At 47.3% G+C, this 19036-nt stretch overlaps 2 protein-coding genes across 2 annotated transcripts; one reads left to right on the top strand and one right to left on the bottom strand.

Moving 5' to 3' along the window:
• On the top strand, positions 2038 to 4743 carry LOC8085499 (subtilisin-like protease SBT1.2). Its single transcript, XM_021451705.1, has one exon. The coding sequence runs from the start codon at positions 2062 to 2064 to the stop codon at positions 4429 to 4431; it is 2370 nt and encodes a 789-aa protein (XP_021307380.1). The 5' UTR covers positions 2038 to 2061; the 3' UTR covers positions 4432 to 4743.
• Positions 13906 to 18102, bottom strand: LOC8085498 (cysteine--tRNA ligase 2, cytoplasmic). The gene is given in 10 exon segments (XM_002465828.2): positions 13906 to 14390; positions 14488 to 14667; positions 14786 to 14998; positions 15108 to 15233; positions 15327 to 15608; positions 15855 to 16025; positions 16341 to 16502; positions 17291 to 17301; positions 17304 to 17353; positions 17767 to 18102. Coding segments are annotated over 10 exon segments (1734 nt in total). The 5' UTR covers positions 17961 to 18102; the 3' UTR covers positions 13906 to 14045.

Here is a 19036-nt window from a genome sequence, read left to right as displayed (position 1 = left end):
CTGATTCCCATGAGGACGAACTGATCGCGAGGACGAACTGATCGAGGGGTTGACGTCACGGTGTCGTGCAAGCGGCGGCTTAGAGGTTGAAATGATCCTGCGGCTTAGAGGTCGAACTGATCGCGAGGGCGCACGTCGCGGTGCCGTGCGAGCGGCAGGTTGGAGGTCGAACTGATTCCGGTGAGCACGAACTGATCGAGGGGTTGACGTTGCGGTGTGATGCGAGCGACAGCTTGAAGGTTGAAATGATCCCCATGCACATTGCGGTGCCGGATTCTTTTTGTGCAGTGTCCGTACGAGATTTTTCTGTTTCCTTCTAAAACCGAACTGATCGCCGGCGATCGAAGGATTTTTGTTTCCTTTTGAAGGATGCCGGATTCCTTTTGTGCACTGCAGCGTACGTATGAGATTTTTTGTTTCCTTTTGAAACCGAACGACCGAGATCGCACGTCGGCTTGCTGGGTTTCCTTTTTCATCTGTACGTGTTATTTTGGTTTCCTTTTGGAGCTGTGCGAGATCGCAAGGGGAGATAAGACTTGAGGTTACACCAAACCAAAGTTGCACGGAAAAATTATTTTCTTTTTTTTCTTTTTAGTTGTAGGAAATATGAGCTTTTTTCTTTGAGTTATCCACCGGCTCAATCAAAGCCCTATCAGACGCATATGTAGAGCAAACGATTTCTGAAACTAAAAACGGGTGAAGCCCAAGCGATTTTGTGTATATACACGCCCGAAACGTTAGAACGTGTCTTTTCCGAAGAAACTTAAAAGAAGTGATTTTTAGAGAAGCGAGAGCCCTGCCAAAGGAACTCTAGGTCAAGACAGCATACACTGGACTGATGACGAGCATGGTGTATTGTCTAGGTTATAGAATGGTGATCGATTGAGTTTACACGAATATTTGATCATACTGTAGAGGCTTTTGAAAAAAGAAGAATGCAGTATTTTGATTTTTTTTTTGCCCGATATGTAACGGCAGCAAGCCCAGCGTTCGTTTTTACGCGTTGAGTCACCTTGTACGACGCCATAGTGGAGTCAGAGAACATCTTGACGAGTTGGCATACACCACGAGATCTACAGTCCATGAGGCGCGGAAACACCAACCCATGACCGGCGGACGAGGCGCGCCCGAGCAACCGGAGCTGCACTGCAGAGCCGCAGCAACTCGAGAGTAGTACTACGCGACAGGCGGTCGGTGAGGAGCGCGCGTCAGGTCAGGTGTTGACTTGAATGCAGGGAGCCTGTCGCCGCGGGCCGCCCAAGGGGATGGGAGAGGTGTCGGCGCCCGGCGCTCGCCACCCCTGCGCGCGCGCGCGCCATGGGAGGCATGGCATGGGAGGACTGGGAGCCGTGGCCCGTGGCCGTAGGTGTAAATAGTTGGCTGTGCCCCGCCGGCCTGCCGCGCCGCGCACGCAGCACCATTCAATGAGGCCGTGGGCGTTGCACTTGCACACCGCCGCCGTGCCTGCTCGCGCATCCCCGCGGCTGGACCGCTGGACTGGCTGCGCATGCTATTGCTGGCGCAGTGAGGCAAGCAAGACGTCCAACCTCCGTCGCAGCAGAAGGAAATTTAAGGAACACGTCATAAATGGCATGATCCGATAGTGCCAGAGAGACAGGAAGAACGAAACAGAGAAGGATTCCGTGGCTCTACTCGCCCGAGCACGCAGCAGCCGAGTAGCGGATTCAGCCATCCGTTTTGCGCGCTGATTCATCCATTACTGCGGTCTGCGGATACGCGCTCCATCGACCATCCCCAGTCCGTCTCTCTCTACCCGTGCCTGCGTAATTGTGGATAGAATGCAACTCAGACGAGGATCGGAGGAGATCAGACGGTGGAGGAGCGGGAGGTCTGCCAAATTTACTCCCCTTCACTTCATCTCGTGTGACCGCGAGCCCGCCTGGTCCTCACGTGACCTCTCTCCCCGTCTCAAATTCTCGCCACGCGGACGCGGCTCCCGCGCTTGGTGCTCCTCTCCCACGCCGCTTCAAATACGACACCGACGAACCCAGCTCTGCCTCGTCTTCCAACCATCGCAAACCAGATCAGTTGGCAGCAGCAATGGATGTCGCCAGGGTGTTACTAGTCTGCCACTCGTTGTTCTTGCTCCTCCTCCTTCCGGCGGCCGTCCTCGGTGCCGCCGCGGAGACGATGCAGACCTACATCGTGCAGCTGCACCCGCACGACGAGGGTGGCAGCAGCGAGGCCGTGCTCTCCGCCTCCAAGTCCAAGGTCGACTGGCACCTCTCCTTCCTCGAGAGGTCCGTGGCGTGGGAGCAGGAGAAGCGCCCGTCCTCGCGCCTCCTCTACTCGTACCACACCGTGTTCGACGGCTTCGCGGCGCAGCTCGCGGACGGCGAGGCCGCGGCGCTGCGTGCTCTCCCGGGCGTCGCGTCGGTGCGCGCCGACCGGCGGGTGGAGCTCCACACCACCTACTCGTACCGCTTCCTCGGGCTCAATTTCTGCCCCACGGGCGCGTGGGCGCGGTCCGGGTACGGCCGCGGCACCATCATCGGGGTGCTCGACACCGGCGTCTGGCCCGAGAACCCCAGCTTCGACGACCGTGGGATGCCGCCGGCGCCCGTGCGCTGGGCAGGCGTGTGCCAGGGCGGGGAGCACTTCAACGCCTCCAACTGCAACCGGAAGCTCATCGGCGCGCGGTTCTACTCCAAGGGACACCGCGCCAACTACCCGACCAACCCCTCGGAGGCGGCGTCGCTGCTGGAGTACGTGTCGCCGCGGGACGCGCATGGGCACGGCACCCACACGGCGTCCACGGCGGCGGGCGCGGCCGTCGCCGGGGCCAGCGTCCTGGGCGCCGGGCTCGGGGAGGCGCGCGGCGTGGCTCCCGGCGCGCACGTCGCCGCATACAAGGTGTGCTGGTTCAACGGCTGCTACAGCTCCGACATCCTCGCCGGGATGGACGACGCCGTGCGCGACGGCGTCGACGTCCTGTCGCTCTCGCTCGGCGGGTTCCCCATCCCGCTCTTCGAGGACAGCATCGCCATCGGCAGCTTCCGCGCCACGGCGCGCGGCGTCTCCGTCGTGTGCGCCGCCGGGAACAATGGGCCGGCGCGGAGCTCCGTCGCCAACGAGGCGCCGTGGGTGTTGACTGTCGGCGCTGCAACACTGGACCGCCGCTTCCCGGCGTACGTCCGGCTCGGTGACGGACGGGTCCTGTACGGCGAGTCCATGTACCCCGGGGAAATCGGTTTGAAAAAAGGCGGGAAGGAGCTCGAGCTGGTGTACGCCGTTGGTGGGACCCGGGAATCCGAGTACTGCCTCAAGGGGTCCCTGGATAAAGCCGCCGTCGCCGGAAAGATGGTGGTCTGCGACCGCGGCATCACGGGCCGTGCCGACAAAGGCGAGGCTGTAAAAGAAGCAGGCGGCGCGGCCATGGTGCTGGCCAACTCCGAGATAAACCGGCAGGAGGACTCCATCGACGTCCACGTCCTGCCAGCGACGCTCATAGGGTACCGGGAGGCCGTGGAGCTGAAGAGATACATCAGATCGACGCCGCGGCCGGTGGCGAGGATAGTGTTCGGCGGCACGCGGATCGGGCGCGCGCGCGCTCCGGCGGTGGCCGTGTTCTCGGCGCGCGGGCCGAGCCTGACGAACCCGTCGGTGCTGAAGCCCGACGTGGTCGCCCCCGGGGTGAACATCATCGCGGCGTGGCCAGGGAACCTGGGCCCGTCGGGGCTGGAGAGCGACGCCCGTCGGTCCAACTTCACCGTGCTCTCGGGGACATCGATGGCGGCGCCTCACGTGAGCGGCATCGCGGCGCTGATCCGGTCCGCGCACCCGTCTTGGAGCCCGGCGATGGTCCGGTCCGCGATCATGACCACGGCCGACATAACCGACCGACGGGGTAAGGCGATCGTGGACGGCGGCGACGGCGGGCGCGCTGGCGTGTTCGCCATGGGCGCGGGGCACGTGAGCCCGGCGCGCGCCGTCGACCCGGGCCTTGTCTACGATATCCAGCCAGCCGACTACGTGATTCACCTGTGCACGCTCGGGTACACCCACATGGAGATCTTCAAGATCACCCACACCGGCGTCAACTGCAGCGCGGCGCTCGGCGGGGACAGGAACAGGGGCGTCTTCAGCCTCAACTACCCGTCGATCGCGGTGGCGCTCAGGAACGGCGCCAGGTCGGCGGTGCTGCTGCGGACGGTGACCAACGTCGGAACGCCCAACTCGACGTACGCCGTGCAGGTCTCCGCGCCGCCGGGAGTGAAGGTCACGGTGGCGCCCACGACGCTGTCGTTCGTGGAGTTCGGCGAGCAGCGGAGCTTCCGGGTGACCGTGGACGCGCCGTCGCCGCCCGCGGCGAAGGACAGCGTGGAGGGGTACCTGGTGTGGAAGCAGAGCGGCGGCCTGGGGAATCACGTCGTGAGGAGCCCCATCGCCGTGACCTGGGTGGTGGAGTAGTGGTCGCCGCTGCTCGTCCCTAGCTAGCTGGTGTACACGTGTTAGTGTAGTGCCCTTTGGGTGGTGGCGAGTGGCAAACCTGACTGTTTTACCGCGTCAGAGGTTGCGAGTTTTACAGTAGCTGAATTTGCGAGTCGAGGTGTAAAGTGTAGACACAGGATTCCCTGTTCAGTTCGGTGAAACTTTTGTACCCTCGTCATTTCGTACACTTGCTGTTCTCGAAAAGAGAGGCACCAGATCAAATGTTCCTGTTGGGGCACGGGCACCTAATGAAACAAGATCACTGTGAGTGTGAGGTGAGCTCCTCATGAATCGTTTCTGCCCTCCTAATTTTTGTTTTAGGATCACTGCCCTCGTATTAAGTGCTAGGTTAGAAAAACAAACAAGACTAAGGGACTAACTTGCTATGCTTCTCGAATTGTAAGAGGAAAAGATGTTATTTTCAGTTTACCACAAATTAGCATACAATATTACCAAACTTGTGATGCATAACAATATGGTGAAACGTGAATCAGCAAGGGGATAGATCCTATGTGGACCTTTTCAATCATTTTAAGGGAAAAAATAATGTAGGTCTACAAATAATTCATCTCAATAGTACCTATGTTGCTACACGGAGTCTGCAAAGTTCAGGCTATGACCAGATCTACTAAATGAATTGAAGGCGACATAGGTACTATTGAGATGAGAGAAAGAAATCAATAGCCAACATGTCTAGTATATCATATTTTATTAAGATGTCCATAACCAAGGGGAGCCATGACCAAGTTTGGCCTCTACATAGGGCCTGTTTAGATTCCCAAAACTTTTGGCCGTAAACTTTACATTTAAGTAGGTGTTTAGATGTTTTTCAAATTTTTTGGTCTGAAAGACACATGACACGGGTCCCCAAGCAAGTTTACACAGTTTTGGGGCTCCAAGGTCCCAAATTCCAAATCTTTACAGTCAAGTTTTACAAGCCCCTGTTTAGATCTATTATTCCAAAAAGTGTTCATTTCTCCAAAAGTTTTGGCTGTTTGGCTGCATCTAAACAGGCCCATAGCTCCGTAAGTGGCTATCGGCGTGCACTCTCCTCCACCGTGGGTGAGGCTCCCACGGTCGAGGCTACGGTTGCTCCACCACCACCTAGCTCTATGGCTCCGACAAGATGGCACCGTTAGCATGCCACCAGCCCATCCTCCAATGTCGAATAATGACGCCCTCACTACTCTATAGGGCAAGATCTGGCACTGGCGGGACACACCAACACCTCATCATCGAGCTCATCTGTGTAGTGGAGGGGGGGTATCCTCATCATTGACACAATGCATGTTGTTGCCTGTTCTACAAGAGGCACCACCGTAGCTCCAAGGATAAGGGGGAGCTCCTGATGGCGATGAGCGGCAGAACCGCCACAGTCATTAGAGTGACGCTGGCACTTTTGCGGGTGGGCCCAACCACGAGGTTGTGGTCTTGAAGGCCTAGACGATGACTGCCATTGACAAGATAGGTGCACTACAGGAGGAGTGTTGGATGTGTATAGGATAGGTGCACTATAGGAGAAAGACAATATGCATGGGATGTGTCCACTGTAAGAGAGACAATGTGCATAAGGATAGGGATGTCAAAGTTTGATCTTTCCCTCCTAGATCCACTCCACCATCGTGTCTCGCCCACCCCATCACTGCCACAGTAGATTCATACTCCAATTATGTCAGTCATCGCATCAAAATTGCACTAGTCCACAGTTAACCGCCATCAAACTAGACGTCTACTACTCTGACATTGAATGTGGCTCCTAGACGGACGTCCACTCCTTTGATGCCAGCTCCGCTAACGCCTCTAGTGCAGGAGATGCTTGTGTTCTACCGACACCACGACAATGCTAACGCCTCTGGCTCTATTGACGCCTCTGACATAAGCTCCTATATGTTCACTCCTCCGAGGTTGAACGCACATGACCAGGCCAGCTGCGGGTGAGGCCGCCTCGGGTGGAGATAACTGCCATCATTGATGGGGCATGTGCCATCATTGACGGAGGTGGGTGAATTATAGGAGAGAGACAGTGTGCATAGGGATAGAGATGTTATGGTTCGACCTAGATCTGCCTCCCAAATCCACTCCACCGTCGTATCTCACCCACCCCACTAGCCACACCAGAACCATGCTCCAATGATGTCAGCTAGCTCATTGGAGCCTCATTAGTCCATCTTATCATTCATCGCAACCCGCACCAATCTCAACCTATTATCCATTCTCGTTCGATCATGGTGGAGGATTAAGTCAAAAGAGAAACAACTCATGTTAGATGTAAGGATAACCAGACTCGAATCCTAAGGCAAAACACTCTACCGCTGAGTGACATATATCTCTTCCATGTTCCATCGAGAAAGAGAATTAACTAATCCTAAGGCAACAGGTCGAGAAACTCAAGTCTAGGCTATACTTTCTATGCAATTTTTTCGCACTATTATGGATAGTCAAATAATGGGAAAATTGTATTCAATTGTTAACCGTCTTATAGAAAATAGGATTGACTATAGATTTCATGAAATCTCGTTGTCCCCCCATCGGAGTTGGAACAATTCCTCCGCCGAGCTACAACCAACTCCAAAGACCATGTTCCGGCTAGCGGAGCTCCACCACTTCGCTCTACAGCCCTGACCACAACATTATAATACCCTAGTTAATTATTTGTAGTAATTTATTTTTTCTATAATTAATTAGCGTCAAGACCTATTTGTTAGTGGAGGATGGTAATTTTTATAAACTATGTTAAGCATAACGAATGCATAGTGTCTATTTGTGCGCAGTTTAATTATTTTTTAAATACGCTTCGATCGATTAGTTCTGAAATCTTATACAAAATCCATTTGAAAAATATTAAAAAAAAACCCTAAAGCTCCTGTTAGGCTCAAGGTTCCAGCCAGCCTCCCTGGGCTGAAGCCCACCCTTCCGGCCCAGTTCCTGCCTCCCTCCCTCTCTTTTTTTTTAAAAAAAAAGTCTAATTTGTCTCATGGTCATCTGATTTTGCTTCCCAAATTATAAAATCAAATTTTTTATCTCTCTTAACTTCTAAAACCGTTTGTAGTTGAGGGAGCAAAATTAGACGACTATCATGGTCGTGGAAGATAAATTGGACCTTTCCATCATAGATCGAGCTCAGTGCATGTAAGCTCCGACCAGGTCTCCATCCAATCTTTTTCTCGAACTCCTTTCTTCTTCGTGGCTGTAGTCTGCACTCTGTAGATAGATGATAGATCGTCTCGACTCTCGAGCAGGCCATGCATGGGGCATTGGGCATCGGGCATCGGGCGTCGGGCACATTGTCTGGTGTTGATCATCAGGTGCTAGCTAGGTTGCACACACGTGCAATCGACACTCTGGCTAGCTTCTCATGTTCACAGCTTCACTCAACTTTGACCTTGTTTAGTTCACGAAAAAATTTAGTTTTAGCTATTATAATATTTTTATTTGTATTGATAACTATTGTCCGATTATGAATTAGTTAGATTTAAAAAATTTATCTCGTAAATTATAAATAAACTGTATAATTAGTTATTTTGTTAATGCTCCAAGCTTCGATGTGATAGGTAGTTTTAAACATCTTTTGGAACTAAAGAAGGCCTTTTTCACTTGCCCCAAGTGCAGTGCTTGTGGCCAAGTTAGGCCCCGTTCATTTCTATTCGTGACCTATTCTGACGTAAACGAACAGGGCCTTAACAATCGACCCGGCCGTTCCATTGAGATAAGGATGGACCGGACACCCTCGCCTCAACTACAACGTACCTGAAACCAAGCTGCCCGGCCGTCATTCGTCATGGAGGGTCCCGGGCTTATCTCGGCTTTCAAAAGTGGCGAAATCCCGGCTTTCGAAAGTGTTGATGAGACGTTATGATATGAAAAAGTTTTAGTAGGTTTATGTATCGCTCATGACGGCGACGTCCAGTTACAGCTGATGAAAATAAAGCTGCCCACATTCTCTTCTCTTATCCCTTGTCTGAACCAGGTTCAGGCTTCATATGGGGGGCTTCAGAGTGCAACCTTTATCAGTTTCGTATGGGGTTTCAGAGTGCAGTCTCTATACAGTATCAACAGAAGAGCTTGGAGAATACTCCTATGTGACATGCATATACCAAGCCAACGCGGTTAACATCCATTCTAGTTTCTGTAAAGGACAAGAAGCCAACCCTGGTTCAGAAGAACTGAAGAAGTCGGCTCTTGGAGCCCTGGTGCAGCCAAAGGCAAAAGGAGATCAGTAGTCTCAATCTGAAACCCCATAAAACGCGGGGCACTTTGCCTTGACGATCCTCGCTTGTCCTAGTGATCCAAAGTGGCCATGCTTTAGCCCTCGTTGTTTTCTGAACTAAACAAAAGCCAGCTCCTTGAAGACGAAAAAGTTACACTCACACATGGCATTGTTTTTCCTTCAGCAGCGCCACTTGGTTCAGAGAGACAGAGATGACCCACTCAGAATCCGCAGGAAATCAGCAACGGACCCTACTTTAATTTGGCAGATTTGCCGAAAGAGAAAGCTTTGGCTAAGCTATGTGATTAGCAGCCGGGATTGTTCAGTTTGTTCTTGCCTGATTCAGTAACCCACCAGCTTTCTTTGCACCTGGTTTCTTTACAGAATTACAAACTCTTTCAGCTTTATTATTTCTGATATGAAGTGGGAATGAAATGATAACCTACTTATGCTGAAGGGGCGAAGGGTATCGAGTTCTCTGTTTTTGTTGCTGATAAATTCAACCCAAGATTCTAGGTTCTCCCTGCGAGTACGGGATCCCTTGCTATTTCAGCCATTCTTTTTGTGAACGCTTATGCCTTCCCAAAGCCTATGAAATCCTTTTTCAGTGACTAATGCTCAGCCTTAGGCCACTATGCCCACCATGTATATGTATTATTAAATTTACATGATGTGAAAAACCATGCTACAATAGTGATGATGTTTTATGCAAAAAGACAGTGGCAAATGCCCTAAGAAAATCATGCCAAAAGTAACAAGTCCCTTTAGAGCATCTCCAACAGTTATGCAATTGAAATTTACCATTTGTTGGAATTTGTCAAGTCCCTAAACGTTTTGCTAAATGAAAAATAAGTCCATCTCCAAGTGTTTAGCATTTTTGACTTGGCATTTCCCAAAATAGTGGACCCAACTATTTTTATCCGGGATCTTTTTTTGTTTGGCGCGCTTCGCGCGAGATTTTTCCTCTACGCGGGAATTTCTGTCGCCCGTCGCCGCCAGTCCACGAAGTCGCAAGTCACCGCCGTTTCTGTGAATCGCGGCCTCCCGGTCCGCCAGTCCACGAAGTCGCAGTTCGCCAGAGTTCCGTCGCGTGCCAGCAGTCCACGAAGTCGCAGGTCGCAGAGTTCACGTCGCGCGCGGCCTCTAGGTCCGTCGCGGCCTTCTCCCCATCATTCCGCACCAAGCCTTCGAGGTCACCGGCCAGTCCACGTCGCTGCTTGCTCCAGGCCGGTAAGATCTGCTCCAACCTGCTGCGTGAAGAAAGGAGGCTGCGGCGCGGGGGAAAGAAGAGTTCGCGCGGGGAGGAGGAGTCATCGCGGGAAACTACTGCGGCGCGTGGGGAGGTCGCGCACGACAAGGAGTCCAGGAAACTTGGGATATTAAAATTGCCAAGTCATTGTGCTTATGCAAAAATGTCAAGTTTGGTCCATCAAATGCCAAGTTTGCCAAAATGCATAAGTCAAATGCATAACTGTTGAAGAGCAATTTTTAAGGTTTTTGGCAAATTTCTAGAATGCACAGTCCAATTGCATATCTGTTGGAGATGCTCTTACACAATGCATGATTCTGCGGTGCCCCATTGATAGCCATGCAAGTTGAACCAAAGGTCATCCTTTGTCTAGAATCTTCCTAATAGTTGTGTCAACCAGAATCAACCTGTTCATTTGATAAGCAAGCCGAAAAAGACCTGCTGCTAATATAACCGTCTTTTCATTCTTGAGCCCCAAATACTTTGCCAACTACGAACCGAAGCACATGTGAAAGACCCACTTGAGATAGTGCTCTATTATTAACATGTTGTCATACAGTTAATGACTTCCTTAAACGAAAACATACCTCCTGACCTTAACCCGTTGGAGATGTTGATACCTTGCCGGAGATGGAGACGAAGGCCATGTCGTTGTACTAGAAAGGAGTGTGAAGATTTGAGTGAACGAAGAATTTGGGTTTGGGTAGTAGTCTGTCACCCCTCGTCCTAAAATTCACATGTCGTTTCTCGAGGAAACAATTGATTTTTAAGGTAGACTAGGTTTATAAAAAATAAAATCGTTATTTGTATATCTGAATAATTTTATTAAAGACTATATCACATGATTCGTTTAATCATACTTTTCTAGTATAAAAATATTAGTATTTCTATATGTATTTAGTCCTTAAGATTGGTTCATTTAAAAAACCGAGATGGAAAAGGGGAGCACAGGAGAACACCGGGCATCATATAACACTAATGCTTTTCTCTAACAACAAACCAGCATGAGCAGCCAAATTTTAGCAAGCTGAACAATGCAACTCTAATCTTATACGTCACATTAAGAGGCCATTTAGAAGGGTTTAGTGGCTCTGGCTCCTCCAACTCATGCACAATTTATCAAAGTCCTCTCTCTCTCTCTCTCCTCTAAATGAAATAGATCCAGGAGAAGCCCATCTCCTCCGGCTCTAGTTCCTTGGCTACGGTAGGACAAAGCCGGAGTTGGAAGGAGTGATCAAATAGGACTAAATATTGTCTATCTGGCACCAAATTGCTTAGTGATCCTTTCCAACATGTGGAGCCTTCTATTGTTTTGATCAAATGAATTGTGAGTCATTGGTGGATATGCGGGCTATCCTGTGTAACTGTTTGAAGCAGCAGCGAATCTAGAAAATAGAGTTACCGGGGTCAATTAGAGAAAGCTGGTGCAATATGGTGTTTTATTAGGATTATGAACTAACTAAAGTCTTAATCTACAAAGGATTTACAAAAACCGTCGGGGTCGGCGGACCCCCGTAACATACCGTAGTTTCGCCCTGGTTTGAAGCAACATCCTCTAAGTTTGACGTTCGTCATATATAATTTCTTCAGAGGAAGATGGCATGTGGAAAACATTTTATCTCTCTTATTAATCATGCGAACTCAGATTCTAACACATCCATATTTAGCAATGCCCGAGCTTCTATTCTAAGCGTGATTCAAGGGACAATGTGAAAGATATAGAGCGAGCTTATCTGTTGTGGTGTTTGGTTTGGTGAACTTTGGAGAAGATAGGAGACATAGGATGATCTCTGAAGAGAATAAACTCTATAGATGTGGGGCGCCTGTGTCCCTAAAATTAAGGGAACGGGCCCGATTTATGGTGTTCGTCAACGTCTCCAAAGTTGTGGGTGGGTGCTAGTGGGTTGGACGACAAGTTTAGATTTGCACTGGACATTTAACAGGGTTCTAAGGCTATGCTCTAACCGAAGGTCTTCAACGAACGATCAAACTCCACAACACCTAAGCTTAGATAGGTGCACTCCATTGTCCACCGGAGGGCTTTGGTGGCTATAAAAATAGCCCATCAAGCTCCTCTTTTCAAACCTTTTGAAATTGCTAGCTAAAAAAAATCACGAGATGGCCCGAGTTAAAAATTTCAAAACATTTTCAATGGTTTTCACTTGCACTTCACCACACCACTCAATGTACATGTAAGGTTAAATCTCATCTAGTGGCACTAGATAACCATCTTAAAAATAAATTGTATTTTTTTATAGTATGATTATCTATTTATCCTATCAGTCTGGCTGTTCATTCTTCTCTAATATATCACCTTTTCCTTGTCTTTGTTTTCCATCCTTCGAACTTCATCCATCCATCAATCATCTTGTGTTGAGCCTTGCATCACATGGTCCTTGCCATCTTTGCCAAGCGAAGGGAGGCCGCTCAGGGAGAGGAGGAGCAGGAGGGATGTAAGGGAGAGGAAATGAGCGAGAGCAGCTCGAGCACGCTGACACTGACACGCTCAGGGCTGGTCCAGGATGTGGAGGAGGAGCTGGAGGAGAATGACAACCAGAGGCCAACGTGACGTGTGTAGGGAGAGCAGTCGTTGCTTTGGCAACTCCGAGAAGCATGAGCTACTGGCGAAGTTTGGTGCTAAACAAGATTACTGCACGCATGCATGTTGCTTATGTGCTCAATACCTGAATACCTGATTCAGGTACAGTAGATGACGTGACGTGTCGCCGGCCCTTAAATTGAGCTAGTGATGTGTAACCCTCCCTCGCTCCTCTCCCTCCCCTGGTTTGCCTCTGAACCAATAAGAAGTGGACGATGCCGCTATCACCTCTGACTTCGTCTGGGAGAGGACAAGCTTGAAGAAATCAAGAAAGAGGCCACCTCCTTCCTGCTCTCTACCATGGTGTCTCTGAAGGCTCCATGTATGAGTGTTCGCTGCATGCATATCCGAATCAATGGCATCGGTTGTGGCAGCTCCGGCGTCGTTGGATAGGCGCCAAGATCATCCCTGCCGCAGAGTGTGAGCTAGTGTGTCAGCTTGAGTGGAGCTGGAGGCTGCCGCCGCAGAATCAGAGGATGATGCAGTGAGTAGCAAGAAAGTAGGAGCTTGCTGATGTGTTATTGGCTGTTGGAGGAGCTGTAGGCAAGTCTAATTCTTGGCTATCCCGAAGAGTTCTCTGTAACGCTTTTGAACGAAACTCTATCTTTCTAGCTCTCTTCTTGTCACGAGTTTATCGATCTGTGATTGGTGTAAGATCGAATTGTGATTGGTGCAAGAGCTCTGTGACTGCATGTGTGTGTAAAGGTCGATCGAGCGTGATTGGTGAGTTGACGAGCAAGAGCGTTGACGTGCTGGAGTTGTTTAGCGGTGGCGGCGCGCGGCGACCTTTCCGCTACGACAGCAAGCTGCAGGCTAGCACCACCTTCCGCACCACGAGGATCTGGGCGACTTGGCGAGAGCCGAGAGGCCGGCAACGAGGAGAGGGCGATGGTTGATGGCCGGCTTGATGCTATGGTCGTTTCCATCCCATTCCCACCAAGATTTTTGTTTTCCTCAGGAGCCTAAGTCCATTCGCGACGACAAGGCGGCTGTCGGCTTGTCGCCGTCGCCGGAGGACAGGAAGGCCATGATTGAATTGGTAGGGGCAAAAAGCAGAGAGAAAATTCTATATCTGAAACCCAATTCGCTGGTGCTACTGGTCTATAAGTCGTAAGTTGCGTCCTAATATAACACTATATATAAACCATAGTCCTAATGAATATTTTCTATAAAATAATTTTTATTTCATCATATGAATTCTCTTTATTCTGCACCAATCATAATCTTTCATGTCTTGGTTCTTATGTAGACATAGTTTTTTAACTTAGATCCAGTTTCTATGATTTTTGTTTTTTGCTCTCTCTCTCTCTCTTCAATAATTACCTTGCTACATCAGCAAAATGCTTAGATGCCAATATTATTAATGTCGGTTTCTACGTTAGGAATGCCCCACAATGGTTTTGCCGGATTTTTATATCTATAAATGGAGAACACAACTCGTCCAAATGTGTCCAGTATACGGGGAGCCCTTCTTACACAACCAGAAACACAGGTTTTAACAGGCCAAACAACCTCTAAAGAATATCAAGCTGATCAGCCTAAGGTGGCACCTGAGCATCGGCTAATGTTTCAGTTACCGCGTTAGTAGTAATAGATCCTGACTCTTCAGCCGGGTCTGAGCTTTTATTAAATTTTCCAGGTACACTATCACTAGTTACAGATCCTGACTCTTCAGGCCGATCTGGTTCGCACGGTCTCCATGATGTACCAGTGGGTTCATCCATAAGGGAAATGCCTAGAGTAGCAAGATGTTTCCTGATTTCGTCAGACACCTCAAACTGCTTGTTCTTCCTCGCAACAGTTCTCTGCTCAATCTGCTCTTGCAATTGCTCTTCAGTCAAATTTGCTCGCTTTAATGCTTTGTCCTTCAATTGATTCAGTACCTGTTAAATCAAAGTTTGATCTTGAAACATGTAGTAATCATAATTGGACAGCATAGTTGGATTATATTTAGTTATAGACAGACAGTGGCTTTAGTACCTCTGACAAAGATGAAGGTGGCATCAGACCAAGTACTGATAGTTTATCTTTAATTTCTGTCTCCAGAGCGATAAGACCTTGAATGTAATCTTCAGGTTGTTTCTGTGTTTGCTGTTGCTTCTGTTGTTGCTTTTTCTGCTGCTGCTTCTTCTGCTGTTGCTCTAGTTTTTGTTGCAGCTTCTGAAAGTATAAAAGGTGTCATATCAACCACGAAATCCAAATAAAAAGGATAATGCTACATACAATTCCTAAAAATTCAAACCTTGGAACATGGTAGCAAGAAACAGTACCAACATACCTTCAAATCATTCATATTGCTGTTAATGGCCTTCAGCAGATCCGTGAGGCCATCCTCACCATCCAGAACATCTGTGGTTTTAAGATCATCCGACATATTGTCCAAGAAAGCTTTACGGTGTCTGTTGACCAGATTTTGCTCCTCAGCTGGGACTGGAACAGAGATGCCCTCTTCATGATATTTAGATAACATTTCCTCACAGTCATACAATGTCTACATGGAATTCACAATGAGAAAATTTAGACAAAAAAGATGATTAATTCCCATAACCAACAAACTGGTTGGATACTGTCAAACCAATATTTGAACTTTACTCAAGCACCTTATAAATATAGTACACACGATCTGATGCTTTCTCAATTGCTTTATCAGAATGATTCACATCAGATCTATAATGTGTCCGTATCAGGAAATAGCGTAAAGCCATCGGGTGGTATAGAGAAATAATCTGAAAGGAAATAATTGTTAGGTCTGAAGAGTAACCAAACAGTAAAACAAAGCCAGAGAAAATGCTAAAAATAACCATGTGTTCACCCCATACATCTCTGATAGTGAAGAAGTTATTCTCTGATTTTGACATTTTCTGGTCATCCTTGTTCACAAAGCCATTATGCATCCAGCATATGACCTCACTCTCTGGATAAGCCGCTCGGCTTTGTGCAAGTTCATTTTCATGGTGAGGAAAAATCAAATCTCTCCCTCCACCATGAATATCAAACACATGTCCTAAATAGTGAGCACTCATTGCACTGCATTCAATATGCCATCCTGGTCTTCCATGCCCCCAAGGACTTTCCCAGGAGGGCTCACCCTCCTTGGCAGACTGAACACAGTGATCCACTAAGAATGAGAAGAAAGTGGACAGACACAAAAGTTAAAGTGTAAATTTCATTCATGCCACCGTTTCAGTGCACCTTTCACTATACCACCAGGCCATGTAACAATAACATGTGGCCTAAGGTCCTACATATCATTGTCACATACTGGTAGTATGGATGGAAGGTGCACTTCAAATGGTGGTTTGTATGAAATGATTCCTAAGATAGAAATATCATTGCATCAAAATTACCTTCCACAGGGCAAAATCTGCAGGATTACGCTTTCTTGTATCGACAGCGACACGTTCACCAGCACGATTTTGATCCAACTTTCTTCCAGATAGAAGGAGATATTCAGGGAAACTATCAACAGAAAAGTAAACATCCCCTTCTATAGCATAGCCATGCCCATTCTGTATTATCTGTTCAGAAACAGATACAGAGCAGAAATAATTGTAATTGCTGAGTGAAAAATTTCTTGCAATACAAGAGATAAAAGGGATCACAATTCACAGTGCAATTTTGTAGGACCAGTGTAATATAGAGCAAGTTAAGCATAACTTTTCACTATGCTGGAAGCAGAGATGATGCACAAGGATATGGTTTTAGTTCTGCACTAAATTTTAAGGCGATGAGTTAGTGTAATCATCAGTGTTTCATCTGTTCACAACAGATGCACAGTAGCATAAACAGTTAGGCTACCGATTGGTACTGTTTACCGCAATACTTGAATATACCTTGGTTATCAATTCTATAATATGCTCAATGTGTTCTGTTACACGTGGCTCACGTGTAGGAGGCAAGCACTGGAGCGCAGCCATATCAAGAAGGAATTCATTGATAAACCGGCTACTCAAACTTGCATGTGTTTCACCAGCTTCATTGGCACGCCTAATAATCTGTACAATGAAAACAATATCTGGAGTCACTATATAGCATTAAAATACAGGACAATATACAGCAAATATACACACACTAGAGAGCATCTGAATATAAAGGGTAAATTTATAGCACAATGCAATTCCTATACACAGCGGGGGAGGGTGAACAGAAACCAAGGAGGGGCTAATTCCAAGACATGCATGCACTGCTTTTCATGATCTTTTCTTCAGTACAGATAGGGGGGGGGGGGGGAGACACCAAGTTTCTCCTCCAAGGCACTTCGCCCCTGCCTATACACTACTCCTTGTTTAGTTCCGAAAAGATTTCGGATTTCGATACTGTAGCACTTTCGTTTGTTTATGACAAATATTATCCAATCATAGACTAACTAAGATCAAAAGATTCATCTCGCGATTTACAGCTAAACTGTGTAATTAGTTTTTGTTTTCGTCTATATTTAATACTTCATGCATGTGCCGCAAGATTCGATGTGACGGGGAATCTTGAAAACTTTTTGGTTTTTGGAGTGAACTAAACAAGGCCTTAGATTGGAGAAAGATAAAAACCACACCATAATAAACCTAAGATTCCTCTTTGAAAGATGCACACATATAGAGGGCAACTTTGACACGGGTGATAACAATCGATTCATTTTTTATCTTTCCATTGCAAAAAAATAGGTAATGCCCTCCTTTGTTAAAAGGGAAGCTGTTGAACACACAACAAATAAGTATAAATACGAAAAATTCTCCTTTGTTTATCAATTATTAAAGAGTACTGCTAAAATGATCTGGCCATTTATTACCTTATCATCATGTCCGTAAAATTACGCACATATTCAACTTCATAACCCAAGAATTTAAGATATCTGCAAAGAAATACAGCCGGTTATTTTATCAAAGCATAAGAAGAAAAATTAGAACAGTTTGATTTGAACAATAATAACACAGTTCTAATTCAACCTTAATACATGAAAAAATTTCTGGTGCATTGAACAGTTTGATTTGAACAATAACAGAACTGCTGTATCACTACCATGCCATTAGCGATCTCAACACGTTCGAGTTAGGCAGATCGCGTGTTGAATATATTGGAGTAATTTATGCTGATAAAAAAAATAGTGCTGGAGGCCAATAGTTACTCAGTCCCATAAACCAACACAGCAACACATGTCCATATATCAGTTCACGCCGAAGTAAAGGCATCCCGTCACAGAAACCGATCCCCGCCAATTGCGTATCTAGGAAGACAGAGGGGCGCCAGATCCGAGGGGACTGATACCTGTACAGCACGTCGAAGGCGACGTAGGCGCGGGCGTGGCCGACGTGGCTGAAGTCGTAGGGCGTAACGCCGCAGACGTACATGCCGACCTTGCCCTCCACGCGCGGCTGGAAGGGCTCCTTCGCCTTAGTCATCGAGTTGAATAGCTTCAATTGCGGCTGCGATGGAGGCGGTGTCGACGGTGGCTCCGCCATGGGTGGGACCGTGGGAGCCTAGAGCAAGGTGGAGGCGCAAAGCCAAGTGTATTCGCGGCGACGGCCGACGGGGATGGAGTGGAGGAGACGGGATTTTGCGGCCGGGCCCCTGACTTTTTGTTTGTGACGGTGCCCGGACGAGCAGAGTACGAATCTTGCAAATACGACCTCGTTTTCATTTTTGGGCCTTGTTTAGTTACAAAATTTTTGGCAAAATGAACATTGTAACACTTTCATTTGTATTTGACAAATATTGTCCAATTATGAATTAAGTATACTTAAAAGATTTGTCTCGTAAATTACACTGTGTAATTAGTTCTTCTTTTTCTATATTTAATGTTCCATACATATGCCTCAAGATTCGATGCGATGGAGAATCTAGAAATTTTTACAAAATTTTTTAGGAACTAAACAAGGCCCAAAACTGGAGTTTTACTTTACTTTCACAAATACATCTTCAATGCCATCCAGTTTTCCCTTTCTAAAAGAAATAGTATCAGAAGAACTCAGCACATCTCAAAGGTAAATTTAGAGCCATGTTTATAACAAAAGCTACAAGTTGCATGATTATAGCAAGTAAATTTAAAACCAAACTCTTAATAGATTCAGTGGTAAAATATGATGAATATCTTTTTCTGTATTTCACTCGCTCCTTTTTAAAAAAAAAACTTATTTCACTTGTTCCCTGACTACACCAACATCCACGTTCAGCCTAATAATCTCAAATTGTAAGACATCACATCCCAAAATGGCTAAGGACATAATTTTGTTCTAAGTCAAATAAATTTGACAAGGTTTATAAAATTATATTAACATCTGTGATACCAATATGCTTGTTTTATGGTGGATTAAAATCAAATTGATGTCATATGTTGTGTATTTTTTATGAATCAGGCTGTATTTGGATGCGCTCAAATCCACCTTAATTCATGTGTGTTTTGAGATGAAAAATAGTTTAATTTCTTAGGCCTTATTTAATTCACCCAAAAAAACAAAAACTTTTTAAAATTCTCCGTCACATCGAATCTTGCGACACATATACGAAGCACTAAATGTAGACGAAAACAAAAACTAAT

Source organism: Sorghum bicolor, chromosome 1 (genome assembly GCF_000003195.3).
Source record: "Sorghum bicolor cultivar BTx623 chromosome 1, Sorghum_bicolor_NCBIv3, whole genome shotgun sequence".
NCBI lineage: Eukaryota > Viridiplantae > Streptophyta > Magnoliopsida > Poales > Poaceae > Sorghum > Sorghum bicolor.
Note: the sequence above shows the minus strand (reverse complement) of the source record. Positions and strands in the feature narration are given on the sequence as shown.

Excerpts from the sequence above, each read along its gene's own strand:
- LOC8085499 (XM_021451705.1), top strand. The coding sequence starts at position 2,062 with ATGGATGTCGCCAGGGTGTTACTAGTCTGCCACTCGTTGTTCTTGCTC.